The sequence below is a fragment of the Ascaphus truei genome, chromosome 3 (genome assembly GCF_040206685.1).
Source record: "Ascaphus truei isolate aAscTru1 chromosome 3, aAscTru1.hap1, whole genome shotgun sequence".
Classification (NCBI taxonomy): Eukaryota; Metazoa; Chordata; class Amphibia; order Anura; family Ascaphidae; genus Ascaphus; species Ascaphus truei.
In genome coordinates, this window is record NC_134485.1 from 413,428,794 (window position 1) to 413,443,026 (window position 14,233).

The 14,233-nt window shown below is 45.5% G+C and overlaps 1 protein-coding gene across 2 annotated transcripts in view; it reads left to right on the forward strand.

The window, feature by feature from the left end:
- LOC142490408 (retinal guanylyl cyclase 2-like) overlaps positions 1-14,233 on the forward strand; it is a 140,568-nt gene that overhangs the window by 18,653 nt on the left and 107,682 nt on the right. For both annotated transcript variants that reach the window (XM_075592666.1, XM_075592667.1), the window contains exon 3: positions 13,802-14,103. In XM_075592666.1, coding sequence (XP_075448781.1) covers positions 13,802-14,103 — 302 coding nt within the window. The remainder of the gene's footprint in view (positions 1-13,801; positions 14,104-14,233) is intronic.

A 14,233-nucleotide genomic window follows, 5' to 3' on the forward strand; every position in this document is an offset into this window, starting at 1 on the left:
TACAAACCGTGAGTCTTTCTATCTCGGCGTATTTGGAGCTCATTCTGAGCCAGCCGCTGGGAGAGACATCAGGTTATACTTTTATGCTGCTTCATATAGCAGTGTGGTATGGTTTTCATGACTTTATCCTTTCAAGGCTCACGGCACCACCCGTTTCATTCTATTGAGCACCTATGGGGTTAAAATCTACTTTTTTGACCTGGGTATACTAGATTACAGAACAAGAATATTACATTGAACATACAGTACAACAAATGCAGGCAGTTTCTTAAAATAAAAAGTAAAAGCAAAATTGTTATACGTTGGAGACTTCCGGTGACGTCATAGGGAATGGACGCCTGGAAAGGGAACTGCAGGGACCCTCACGAGCATAGTATTAATAAAAACAAGTTTCCGACTTCATAACTAGAGCCTAAAACTAACCTGGAGCGACAGAACCGACCCAAGTTGTCTGTCAAATTCAAGACGCCCTCAGCCAAGGAGTTTTCACGATTCTTCGGTGGAACTCAGGGCAACATTAGACGGCGACGAGGTCACCAGAACATACTTAGAAGAACTTTTCCAAAAGATGGCCCACAATATGGCACAGACCTTCCAGTCTGACCACGGGCTAGGAGACAAAGATGGAGGAATCCCTCCAAATGCAAGTCTGCACTGACAATGAAATTCTTAAACTAAATTTTGAAATCAAGAGGAGGAGAGCGAAAGGTTCCTGTGCTCCATCAGGATCTCACCCCCAGAAGAACCAGGCCCGGGCCCGAAAACCCAGAGATCAGGGCGGACTGGCCCTCTACCACAAGTGTGGAAAGATTGGCCTCTCAACACCAGAATCAACAGAAGCCTACAACAAAGGATTAAGAAGCGGGAAGCTACATACCTGAAGGGGTTCTGCCAATATCGGGGGGTATAGCTGAGAAGGTGTTCAAGAATTGTGTGGATTTATTAAATATAATAATATCATGGGTCTGACAGCATTTCTCAGGAATAACAAATAGGTTAATTTATGTTTACAATCAGACGAATCAAATAATGCCTAAAATTTTATGTTTATGAGAATGTATATGTGAGATATCCATTTGTCACTCAAATTTAGGAGTAAGCCAGTCAAATTTTCTTAATTTTAAACTATATACCTCCCCACTAATTGTGTGATAATATTGTAAGGTAAAAACTGATTTCTGTGAAACTAGTTGAAATGTTTAATAAAATATGTGTATTTTAATAGAATATAAAACTATTATAGGTATGCTGAGTAGATGAATCCCTCATTCAATCCTTCTGGACTCTGTGTATGAAACAACATTCTTTTTTTTTTTTTCCAGAAGGATTGAACGAGGATTCATCTACTCAGCATACCTATAATAGATTTTATATTCTATTAAAATACACATTTTATTAAACATTTCAACCAGTTTCACAGAAATCACCTTTTACCTTACAATATTATCACACAATTAGTGGGGAGGTATATAGTTTAAAATTTAGATCCGCATTGATCATTAGGAGCGGATCAAAAAGAATAGAAACACTCCTACATCACTATACTCACCTGATTTACTCTAAAATTAGATATCACCAAAATCCTCTCACTTATATTTTTCACTCTGTAGAAGGTATGGTATATAAGTAATATTTTGATTCGTATTGACCATTAGGGGCGAATCAAAACGGATAGATACACTCCTACACTAATACACATCCATAACACTATTATACTACATATAAATAATATATCATTTTAACAACCACTTTTGTCACTTTCAGAATTTATAAACACACTCATCACATTATTTAAGTTTCACAGAGGTAGAGGGGAGGTATATAGTTTAACTTTAGATCCGTATTGACCACTAGGGGTGGATCAACATGGATAGTGACACACCTACATCACAACATCACATATCTATCCCCAACAAACAAGAACATACAATATCTATATCCCTATCACTAATCTTTGGATCCTCCAATTATAAAGTGAACATTATTACATTTCTCTTAATTAGAAATACAATAATACACACACTATTTATCGCCCGGGCTTCCCTAATACACATAGAGATTTCCTAGATGCCCACCAAATATGATCTGATATACATATACACTGCTCCCTTAACATCCCGATTTTGTCAAAAACCACTGTGATGAATCCAAAGGGAACACTGCAATCCATTGGTTCCCTCTACAAATCCTGTTCCTATAGGAGAACAGAGTGACACACCTTCAATATCAAATGATATATAAGCCAGGCAAGAGATCAGTAAATCAGACTCCTCCCATCTGAAGAAGCGTGGCAACACGCGAAACGCGTCATACGTCGAGTCCGACGTCATAGGGGGCGACACCTCGGCTTCGTGGAACACGGCCAGTATACCGGTGTAACATTACTCCACCCTCCACTCAAAGTTTACGGCAACCTGGTGATTTGTATACCGTGACTCACTATGTGGATGTTTGCAAATATACTGTGCTGAATATATGTACACCTAGGTCCGCCGAGACCAAGTGTGTTTTGTTTGGATTCATTTATATTACCCCATAAATGAACTTAGGGGGTCCATTTTGGCCAGACATACACACATCTATTTGATTATATTGCGTTAGATCAGGTCCGCGATGACTCCGGCCAGACGCCAGTTAATTAAATAAATTAAAAAAAAAAAAGTTTAAAAAAAAGGTGGCGATTCATCCCTCCCTCCCTCCCTCCCTTCCTTCCTTCCTTCCTTCCTTCCTTCCTTCCTTCCTTCCTTCCTTCCTTCCTTCCTTCCTTCCTTCCTTCTTTCCTTCCTTCCTGACGTGAGGGGGGGTGGGCTGCTGACGTGAGGGGGGGTGGGCAGCTGACATGTGAGGGGGACTGCTGACATGTGAGGGGGGGGCTGCTGACATGTGAGGGGGGGCTGCTGACATGTGAGGAGGGGGGCTGCTGACATGTGAGGGGGGGCTGCTGATGTGAGGGGGGGGCCTGCTGACATGTGAGGGGGGGGGCTTCTGACATGTGATGGGGGGGTCTGCTGACATGGAATGGGCTGGGGGGATGTGGAGGGGGGTATTGTGTGTTTGATGTGGAGGGGGTATTGTGTGGGTGAGGGGGAGATATGGGGTATGAGAGATAGATGGGGAGTATTGTAAAGGTTGATAGTGAGGGGTTCTGGGGGAGATATGAGGATGATGATGATGATGAGAGGTGCTTGAGGAGAGATGATGATGATGATGATGATTTAACCCGTGCGGCCCAAATTTGTTTTCCTTGGAGCAGTTCGGCCCTTCTCACTTTACGAGTTGGGCAGGCCTGCGTTAGATATTACTATCGGTTTCTGAGATATATGGCAATAATCCTTAAGTATACCTTTCCTGTTATCCTATGTTAACCTTGATTACATATAGATATGCCCTATTAAAGGGACTTTATGTGCATATATTAAATTGTATCAATGCTTTGCGATCTCACCCTGTTTAGTGGGATATTTATCATTGTCTCTATTTGGTAACAAGTTATTTATACGTGGAATGAGCTACCCATATACCAGTAGAGAATATATATCATAGAATCTAATGTAGCCCCGGTAAGTAATGGGGCTATATATCTTTCTTCTACTGGTGTAATTCCTGCTAATAGCAGGCCGCCAGTAGTTATCATAGGTTTTCCCTGCTTCAAGCCCTGCCGTGATTGGTAGAGGTAGGTACCTGACTCTGTGTGGGAAGGCATAGACACAGGGGAGGGCCTGCTGACATCATGAGGGGTGGGGCTGACTAAACTTAGTTGCAGTTCCTGTCTGTGTGCAGGCAGTTAGTGTTGGAGTGCCTGACTGGACAGTCAGAGCAGTAAGTTAGCGAGGTTGCTGTGGAGTAGGGCCTAGGTAGCAATAGGTGGACCAGTGCCCCTCACCCTGCTTAGGGTGTGAGGGAAGAGCTAGCCCCACCCTAAGCGCCCTGGGCTGGGGGTGGAGGCAGGGAGCAAAGAGCCCCAGACAGGCCATCCTAAGGGTGCACTTCTGGAGGGAAAGGAGAAGGAGGAAAAGCCTGTACACTGTGTCTAAAGTGTTGCTGTGTGCTGCTGCTGTGTGCTGCTACTGATCTGCTGTGAGTACAAGAAAGACTGCTTTTACATAAGACTGTGTGAGATTGGAATCTCTCGCCCTGGGACCAGGGCTTTCTCTGGGAAGATTCCAACCTATCCCCTAGGTCAGGGGTCATCAAACTCTTAGTCCTAAAGAGCCATATATGAGTAGCGCAACGATTTAGAAATTTTCAAAGAGCCATAAATATATTTTTACACCCCCCCCATCACATCAGGCTGCCCCCCATCATTATTCTCCCCATCACATCAGGCTGGCCCCCCCATCATTATTCCCTGAATCACATCAGGCTGGCCCCCCCATCATTATTCCCCCCCATCACATCAGGCTGGCCCCCCATCACCTTACCGCCCCACCCCATCAGGCTGGCCCCCATCATCAACATACACCCTCCCCCCCATCACATCAGGCTGGCCCCCCCATCACCTTACACCCTCCCCCCCCATCACATCAGGCTGGCCCCCCCATCACCTTACACCCTCCCCCCCCATCACATCAGGCTAGCCCCCCCATCATTATTCCCCCATCACATCATGCTGGCCCCCATCACCTTACCGCCCCACCCCATCAGATCAGGCTGGCCCCTATCATCATCTTACACCCTTCCCCCCCAACACATCAGGCTAGCCACCCCATCACCTTACTGCCCCCCCCTATCATATCAGGCTGGCCCCCATCATCATTTTACAGCCCCCCCCCATCACATCAGACTGCCCCCCCCCCAGGGTGACCTTGAAAATGAAAAACCGGGACACATTTTTTTTTTTTTACATAACAGTTTATTTATTGTAGTACACTTATACTTTACTACCATTAGTCCTTGTTACATAGTTGTGTGTGTGTGTGTGTGTGTGCGTGTGTGTGTGTACGTGATGACCTCACTAATCAAACAAAAAAAAAGAAGCCAGATGTGAATGATTCTGAACCCATTAACCAGTGTCAGGATGCCCCCTCTTCACAATTTCTAAAGCAGCAATCCCGCCTGGGATCTTACCTGATCCGCAGACCCTCAAGGTAAGTGTACAGGAGGGGAGGTGTTCCCTACCTGTCTTCCGATGTCTCCCGCATGAAACTTGAGTCAGATCTGGAAGAAAGCAGGGTAGTTTACTTCGGTGTAGGTATACGGCAGTTAAGATAAGACATAGAGGGTGAGGGAGACGGTGAGGGTGAGGGAGACGGTGAGGGTGAGGGAGACGGTGAGGGTGAGGGAGACGGTGAGGGAGACAGGGACGGTGAGGGAGACAGGGACGGTGAGGGAGACGGTGAGCGAGACAGGGAGGGTGAGGGAGACAGGGAGGGTGAGGGAGACGGTGAGGGTGAGGGAGACGGTGAGGGAGACAGGGACGGTGAGGGAGACAGGGACGGTGAGGGAGACGGTGAGGGAGACAGGGAGGGTGAGGGAGACGGTGAGGGTGAGGGAGACGGTGAGGGTGAGGGAGACGGTGAGGGAGACAGGGACGGTGAGGGAGACAGGGACGGTGAGCGAGACGGTGAGCGAGACAGGGAGGGTGAGGGAGACAGGGAGGGTGAGGGAGACAGGGAGAGAGGGAGAGAGGGAGGGGGAGAGAGGGAGGGAGACAGGGAGAGAGGGAGGGCGAGGGAAGGAGAGGGAGGGAGAGAGAGGGAGAGAGAGGGAGAGAGAGGGAGGGAGAGAGGGAGGGAGAGAGGGAGGGAGAGAGTGGGTGAGAGAGAGGGAGAGGGGGAGGGAGGCGCACACACACAGATACACACACTGGTACACACACACACACACACACTGATACACACTGATACACACACACTAGTACACACACTGGTATACACACTGGTACACACACACACTGGTACACACACACACTGGTACACACACTGGTACACACACACTGGTACACACACACACACTGGAACACACACACACTGGTACACACACACACTGGTACATACACACACACACACACACACACACACAGGTACACGTACACACACAGGTACACGTACACACACACACACGCACACACTGGTACACACACACACACACGCACACACTGGTACACACACACATACTGGTACACACACACATATTGGTACACACACACACACACGTACACACACCCACACACACACTGGTACACACACACACCCACACACACACTGGTACACACACACACACACACACACACACACACACACACACACTGGTACACACACACTGGTATACACACACACACTGGTACACACACACACACACTGGTACACACACACACACACACACACACACACACACTGGTACACACACTGGTACATACACACACACACACACACACTGGTACAGAAACACACACACACACACTGGTACACACACACACACACACACACTGGTATACACACACACACACACACTGGTACACACACACACACACACACACTGGTACACACACTGGAGTACAGACAGAGGCAGCCACGAGCAAGCGGCTCCCCGCCTCCCCCTTCACCCACCCCCCGCACCAAGGGGGGGGGAAGGGAGCACCAGGACAGGAGGCAAAGGCACAAAACCCCACCTCCTATCACTCTGGCCCGGGCGGGCAGAGGGGGGGAGACACTGCGCAGCCGACAGAGGAGCCAGGAGCAGGAAGAAAGACACACCACGTGTGCTCTGCAGAAGGAAGCGGAAGTCCCGCCCCCGGCACCCTCTGACCTGCAGCCAATCCCCTGCGGCCCGGCCGGCATGCTAAGTCCCGCCCCCCGGCAACCATTCATTTATTCAACATGGGGAAAAAAAACTTACCTGCTCTCGCACGGCATCCTACTCACCGCCGCCGCCCACACGCTTGCTGCAGCATGATCCGCCTGCCGCCACAAATCCTAGAAGAGCCGCACGGTCGTGCCCGAAGAGCCGCAAGTGGCTCGCGAGCCGCGCTTTGACGACCCCTGCCCTAGGTTTCACCAGAGAATGGAGGCGCTGCACCACAACCACTAAAGAATGGAGGCATATACCCCAGAAGCCTGTCCCTGTTATCCCCCAAACACCAACGCGGGAGACTCAGGCCCTCCTGTTCCAAGCAGGTATGCACCACCATACACATGTAGCCAGCCCTCACTACACCCTAAAGGTCCAATCTGTGTCCGGGGGGGGGGGGGGGGCATGGGCTACACTAAGATAAAGACGCAATTGTGTGACCAATATATGCAAGTTTTCAACATTATATCATACTGTAATAATATAGGATAAACAGAAAGTACATGTGCATATATACAAAACTACATATTTTGCAACAAAATGTATTTTCCTTATAGTAAACTGTGCCAGAACATACTTACCTTCCACATATATGTATTACTGGAAATCACACTGAGATGTCGGAGTGGACTAAAAAGAAACACAGACACACATATTAATGTGACTAATAGTCTGTAAACTACAAATATAGAGTCTCAAACCCACTCCACCCCTATAGAGGATTTTTTAAAACAATCGTTCACTGTAAATATTTCACTGAGTCACTGATTATTATTTTGGATGTAATAAAATGTTATTATTTTTGTTTTTAACTGAGTATACCGATCCAAAAGCCTATAATAGGCTTGTTTTGCTAAGACAGCTTTGTACAATGCCAGGAAAAGCACTCTGTATTAGATTTGTCGCAATCAAACTGCATGCAAGTTCCCATGAGTGTGGAAGGTGAAATGGAGTGAGCTTTACCCATTTAAATTTTGTACTGTGTATTTGTGTCAATGGATGTAGCACTGGGCTTTGTCTGTGTTTCATGTTTTGTCTCTGATTTTAAATATATATTGCCATGCTCAGTAGCACTCCTCTTTGACACTTATATGCATATATATACGTTGTGGTTATTCTGGGGGTTCAATATGAGCTTACAGGGGTTCTGTATGTTTTGCAAGTAGAGGTGCTAGAATATGTGCAATGAATGGATGCAATTCTACTGATGGACACTTTTTGCAAATTCGTCCTATACATTCGATTCGCCCAGACCCTGAAAAAATGTGTTTTGCTAGAGAAGAGAGAGTAATTTTTATATCTTATTAGTCTCTCTCTCTTTCTCTCCCCCTTCCTCTCACTCTTTCTCTGTCCCTCGCTCTTTCTGTCTCTCGCTCTTTCTCTGTCCCTCGCTCTGTCTCTCGCTTCCTCACACTATTTTACAAACTAAAAATAGTCATATGTACAATGTAGATGGTTACAAACTGTTTAACATTCTGCCCTATAGTAAAATTATTTAGAGTTCGAATTTGTAATATTAAGAATTTCATGCACATTTTGCACATTGACAGGCCAGTTGTAACTATTTCTGTAATATTTAAAGGTCTATACTGCAAATGTGCAAAACAATGGGGCCTATGTACTAAGTGCCACAAAAAGCATGTTTAGTACAAAAATGGTGTACAAATGTACATTTTACTGTGTAACTCTGTTTCCACCCTCCTCTGGGAACTACACTGGTTACTGCTTCTGTGTGGTGCTGAAGCCTACCTGTGGTGTCAGGAGAAGCTGAGCTGCGTGATGGTATGGGCGATGGGACAGGCTTTAGGGACATATTTCTTACTCACTCATGGTACAGCGCCTCCAGGGTGGAGAGGAAGACTCCTCTGCTTCCTTCTCTCAAGGCTGCCAGTGAGAGACTCCTCTAACTTTAGCCTACTCCCCTTAGAAACTTCTGGAAGGGGCGGGCTCATGGACTGTACCCACCTACAAGGGTCTGTACACAGGCCTTAAGACACCACAAACCTTCCTTCACTTTCTGGGGAAGCAGGAAATGGGGGGGGGAGGGGTCAAGGGCCCACTGATTAACCTGCTAATGCCTGGATCTTAATAGGGCTTACATAGCAGACACACTATGTGGGGAGAAACAGGTACGGCTGGACATACCCTGTTACATCTGTATGAACTTCAAAAAAAATCTCTGCACCACAAAATCAATTAAAAGTGTGTACTAATTGTCCACAAAGTTTCACTTGGCGTAAACCCTAAAAGGGGTAGATTCTTTGGCCTATGGACAGATTCCAGCACCCACAAGGATGGCAACTATTCAGATCTGATATTTACAAAAAACTGTTTCCTTTCTGATTTCTTTATCTTCAGATTCCCCTTTCTGACCATCACCTATCATCAACCTATCATCCACCACCACTTATTCCTCCCATCCTCCTCCTGCCTGTTCTCCTGGCTACTCTTGAGACCATCGCTCCATTTACCTCACTGCTTTGTCATCTACACTGAACACGAACCTCTCTTCACTTTCTCCTTCCTCTGAACCTGACAATCTTATCAAATATTACAACTCTGTCCTCTCCTCCTCACTTGATCTATATGCCCCTTCTCAGATCCAACACACTTGTCCCTCTAACCAGCGGCCTTGTCTAAATTCACAAACACACTTCCTTTACAATTTCCCTCTGTCCTCTGAACATCAATGGAGGAAATCTTGCACTCATGCTGATTTGTTACATTTGAATTTCTCCTCTCCTGAATTAACTCTGCTCTCTCTAATGCCAAACAACAGTACTTCTCCTCGCTAATCAACACTCACATATCCAATCCGCAAGTTCTTTTCTCTGTATTTGACTCTCACCCTGATCCTTCTTCACACACTTCCCATCCTTCCTTCACTTTTGCTCAAACTTTTGCTGACAACTTTAAAGGCGAGGTGGATGATTTTCACTGTGAGATTCCCTCTGTTCCTTTCCCCTCATCTCTGCTTCGACCTAAAACTCCTTTTACTATTGACTAATTTTCTCCCATTACAGAGTTGGAAGTTTCTAAACTAATTTTCTCTTCTCGCTCTATCCCATGTCCTCTCTCAATACCATTTCCTAACACTTTATCAGAACCCTTGATCATATCTTAGTCCCCACTCTCACCCATAACATCAACTCCTCCCTGATTTCTGGCACCTTTCCATTATCCTTGAGGCCGAGCTCACACTGCCTGCTACCTGCTACCTGCTTCCATGCGCGCATCTGGGCGCGCTCCTGCAGCCCAGCGACTTGTGATCATCCCCAGCAGACGGAATGATCCGGTGGCAGGCGGGCAGGGGTTGGGGGGCGCAGAGTGCTAGTATTACAATAAAAGGTTACAATAAAATTAAAAGCACGAAGCCTAAGTTAGTGATGCAAAGCAGCCATGGATGGATACGACTTTGTATCAAATTGAGCGTTTCTGTTCAGTGCTACACACACAGAATTCCCTGCTAATGTTGCTGGTAATACTCCCCCGTCCCCACTGCCGAGTCTCTGGTCAATTTCAGCAATTAATTAATGTAGATGTCTGGACATTGGTTGCTGAAATTGATGTCAAGCTGCTGCAGCCGGAGATCACAGTTTGAAAAGACTCCCGCAACTGCAGAAGCGTCGACGCCGTACTTTGCAGCCAATGGTAGTTTCAATACTGAAAACTAACATTGGCCGCCAGGAGTCTGTCACGAACGCGGCGCGCACATAAGTGTGTGCACGTCATGTAGCGGGCTGTGTGAGCGGGGCCTTAAGCATGAGATGGTCACACCTATTCTCACAAATAACACACTTGACCCTACAGACCTTACTAACTTCCACGTTGTGTTCTCCTGAATTTTGCCTCTAAACTACTAGAACATCTCATGTTCCCCTGTATGATCAACTTTCGTAATTCCCATGCCCTCCTGGACCCTTTAAAATCTGGCTTTTGTACAGCTCACTCAATAGAGATTGTTCTCACTAGAGTAGCCAATGATCACCCATCAATGAAAATGCCAAGGTTATTTTTCTTTACTTATCCTACTCGATCTCTTTGATACAGTTGATCACTCTTTTCTCCTTCATATTCTACACTCTCTTGTAACCATGCTCTATTCTGCTTTATTTTCATCATACCTCTTGCATCACAAATGTTCTGTCTCTGTAGCTAACATGTCAATGTGCCTGTTGCTGTACCTGAGTGCTCTGTTCTGGGCCCTCTCCTTTTCTCTCTCTACACTATATCACTTGGTGACCTCATCAACTCCTTTGGCTTTAGGTATCATCTATAAGCAGATATTTTGATTTACACTTAACCTCACACCCGCAATTCAGTCCCAAGTCTCTGATTGCCTCCTGCTATATTCTCATGGATGGTGCTCTGCCGCCTAAAACTTAATGGCCCAAAGGGAGCTCCTCATATTTCCTCCTAAACTTGGCCTAATATACCACTTTTTTCCATCACAGTAAACGGTACTACCATCTGTCCTGTCATCAAAGCATGTTGCTCAGGTGTGACGTTTGACTCCTACCTTGATCTGCACTTTCCTCTCTCAATCTACATGCCCTTATCCTGTCCCATCTGTATTACAGTAATATTCTGCTAACGGGCATCCCTGCTTCACAACCTTCTCCTTTGCAATCGACTGTATCCAACATTCTGCTGCTAGAATCATTTTCCTTTCTCCCAGAACTGTCCATGCTCATCTCTCTGTTTCTCCTCCTTAAATCCCTCTCCTGATTCCCATCAGGTTTCCGATTCCTACAAAGTTATCCTTGTTACTTTCAAAGCTCTCCACTCACCTGCTCCTTCCTACATATCAGCTTTGATCTTTATTATATCCCTGTTCATCTCCTGCGCTCTGCTCATAACGATCTCCTTTCCACTCCTTCCACCTCTACTGCTCTTTCTCGCCTTAAACCGTTTCCCCCTCACTGCCCCTTACTTGTGGAGTTCCCTCCAGCTGGGTATACACCAAGCACCTTCTCTCCCTACCTTTAAGTAAAACCTAAGAATACACCTCTTAAATTAAGCATTCTAATAGCCTGGAATTGTGGCTAAGCACTGCCATTTACTGCACTTATTCCCTCACCTGCTGTCTCTGTAAGTTTCCTAACATACCACTTAGATTGCAAGCTCTCTGGGGCAGGGACTTACTTTCCGATTGTTTGATTTTGTGTATTGCACTTATTGTATTATTGTATTGTCTCTTTTGTAAAGCGCACACTGTGAAAGCTACAGTATATAAAGATATACTGTTTATTACATACATATATATGTATATCCCCATTAGAATATGTATCCCACAGCTCTAGGCTAAACTCCTTCAGTGCTCTCCTGAGTGATCGCATGATCATGACATCTCTACGGGTACACTATAAGGACCTCCAGGGTGCCCACTCTGCATGATATCCATAGGGCACTCAAGAGGTTACGACATTAATGGAGAACGTGGACGATTATAAGCTTCATTCTGTGAATTAAAATAAACGGTCTGCCAATATTTCATATAGTGACATGGTCAGTATGGCCAACTCTTCCTGACGGATAGCCTTGGTGCACAATGGTCTCCCTCGTTGTCCTGCGTCTGTATGCAGAATGTAGATGACAGATGTGAGAATTGCTGCTAGTTTAACAGTTCCACAATTTTCCCTGACACATTTTAGTGAAATAAAATGTTAGAAGAATGAAGGAAGTTTAGGAAAGAATTACAGTGACGACTAAGGCCGCGGCCAGGGTGATGCTGAGGGGGTGCGGGCGCTCGCCGCGATCAAACACATTGCTGTGTTTGTCCAGCCCGTGACATCATGGCTGCGCCCCCCCCGAGCGCGCAACTTGGTGGCCCCCAAGAATAATGAGTGCCAGTGCGCTCTCATTCACCCCGGCTGCAGCCTAAGACGTTTTGAGTTTTCATAACTACACATTTCTTAAAACTAAGTTTAGGGCTAGAGCTTCACTTGGTCGTGGCACTGGATGATTAATGCTGCGTGGTGTCTCAATTGGAAGCCCGGTCCCCAAGCTGCACAATCGCGGCAGACACAGTTTTGCTTCTTCCGCAGCGGTGCCAGTGACAGTGAGGCTTGCTACATCTATAGCGTTGGTATTATGCAATTTTGTTATTAATGTTGAAGCTGAATTTCTTTGTGTATAATTGGGGGGGGGGAGTGAGTTGAGATTCACACCCTTTTTAGAAATTGCAAGATATTGAAATCTACTGATTTAAATAAGAATAACATGAATCTGTGATCCCTGGTGATCTGTGATCCTTGGGGATTGTGCAAAGTAGCATGTACCATCCTATTTTGAGATTTTACCATTTTATTTAGACATTGTGCAAAGCTGAAGAAATATTCTCTTCTCAAGAAAGATCAGTGCAAAGATCAGAAATTCTATGTATCTCTCACCCTCAGACAAATATTATGCACCTGGAACAATTAGTGCTATGTATTGTACATGTGTAAGGTGGGCACTGATCAACAGAGTATATATAGTGTTTCAAAATCTGTCTCCAATAAGCTGTAATGCGTAGCAGGCCCCTCTGGCAGCAAAGCGATTACAACCCACATTTGTATAAGCCGATTTCGGCATGTGTTTGCCAAAAGGTGACACGGTGCATGTCATTACCCAGAATCCCTGGCTGCAGTAGAAACATTGTATGCTATGAGATAATGATGAAAAGCAAGGTGGCAAACCTGTCTGAGACATGTAAATGTGCTCACAAGTGATATTTTTATTTTCTAATTAGTGAATACATGGGGATTGGGGAGAAAACCCCAACAAATGTTTCCATTAACTGTATAAAGGGGGGGGGAACCCCAACAAATGTTTCCATTAACTGTATGAAGGGGGGGGAACCCCAACAAATGTTTCCATTAACTGTTGTCACAAATGTGAAATTGACCAGGCCAAAATAAATCAATGTCATTATGTTGAAATCAAGCCACTAATTCCTGACACTCAGCAGTGTTTCCTTTCCCTTCTTGAGTGGTCCTCTTTAACCTTGTTTGTGATTTTTGTGTTCTAGTTATTATAATGTGCATGCATTCTGTACTCATTGGAGGGGAAGAACAGGCCGCCTTTCTTACAAAAGCGCATGAAATGGGACTAACCGATGGAAGATATGTCTTTGTACCCTACGACACTTTCCTTTACAGTCTTCCTTATAAAAACAACTCGTTCTACGTCCTTGACAATAACAGCAAACTCCGGGAGGCTTATGATGCCGTGCTGACGATCACAATGGACTATGAGGAAAAGTCATTTTATGACGTATTCACGGAAGTAAAAGAAAGGGGCGAAATACAAACTAATTTGGAGGCCCAACAAGTAAGTACCAACAGCTTTTCTTCCTATTATCTACACCATTCATGTTTACAGTCACGCAGTAGAGAACTGACAAAGGTGAGGATTGAAATATTCATGTTATGAATGTGGAACCATCCGCAAATACCAGCCA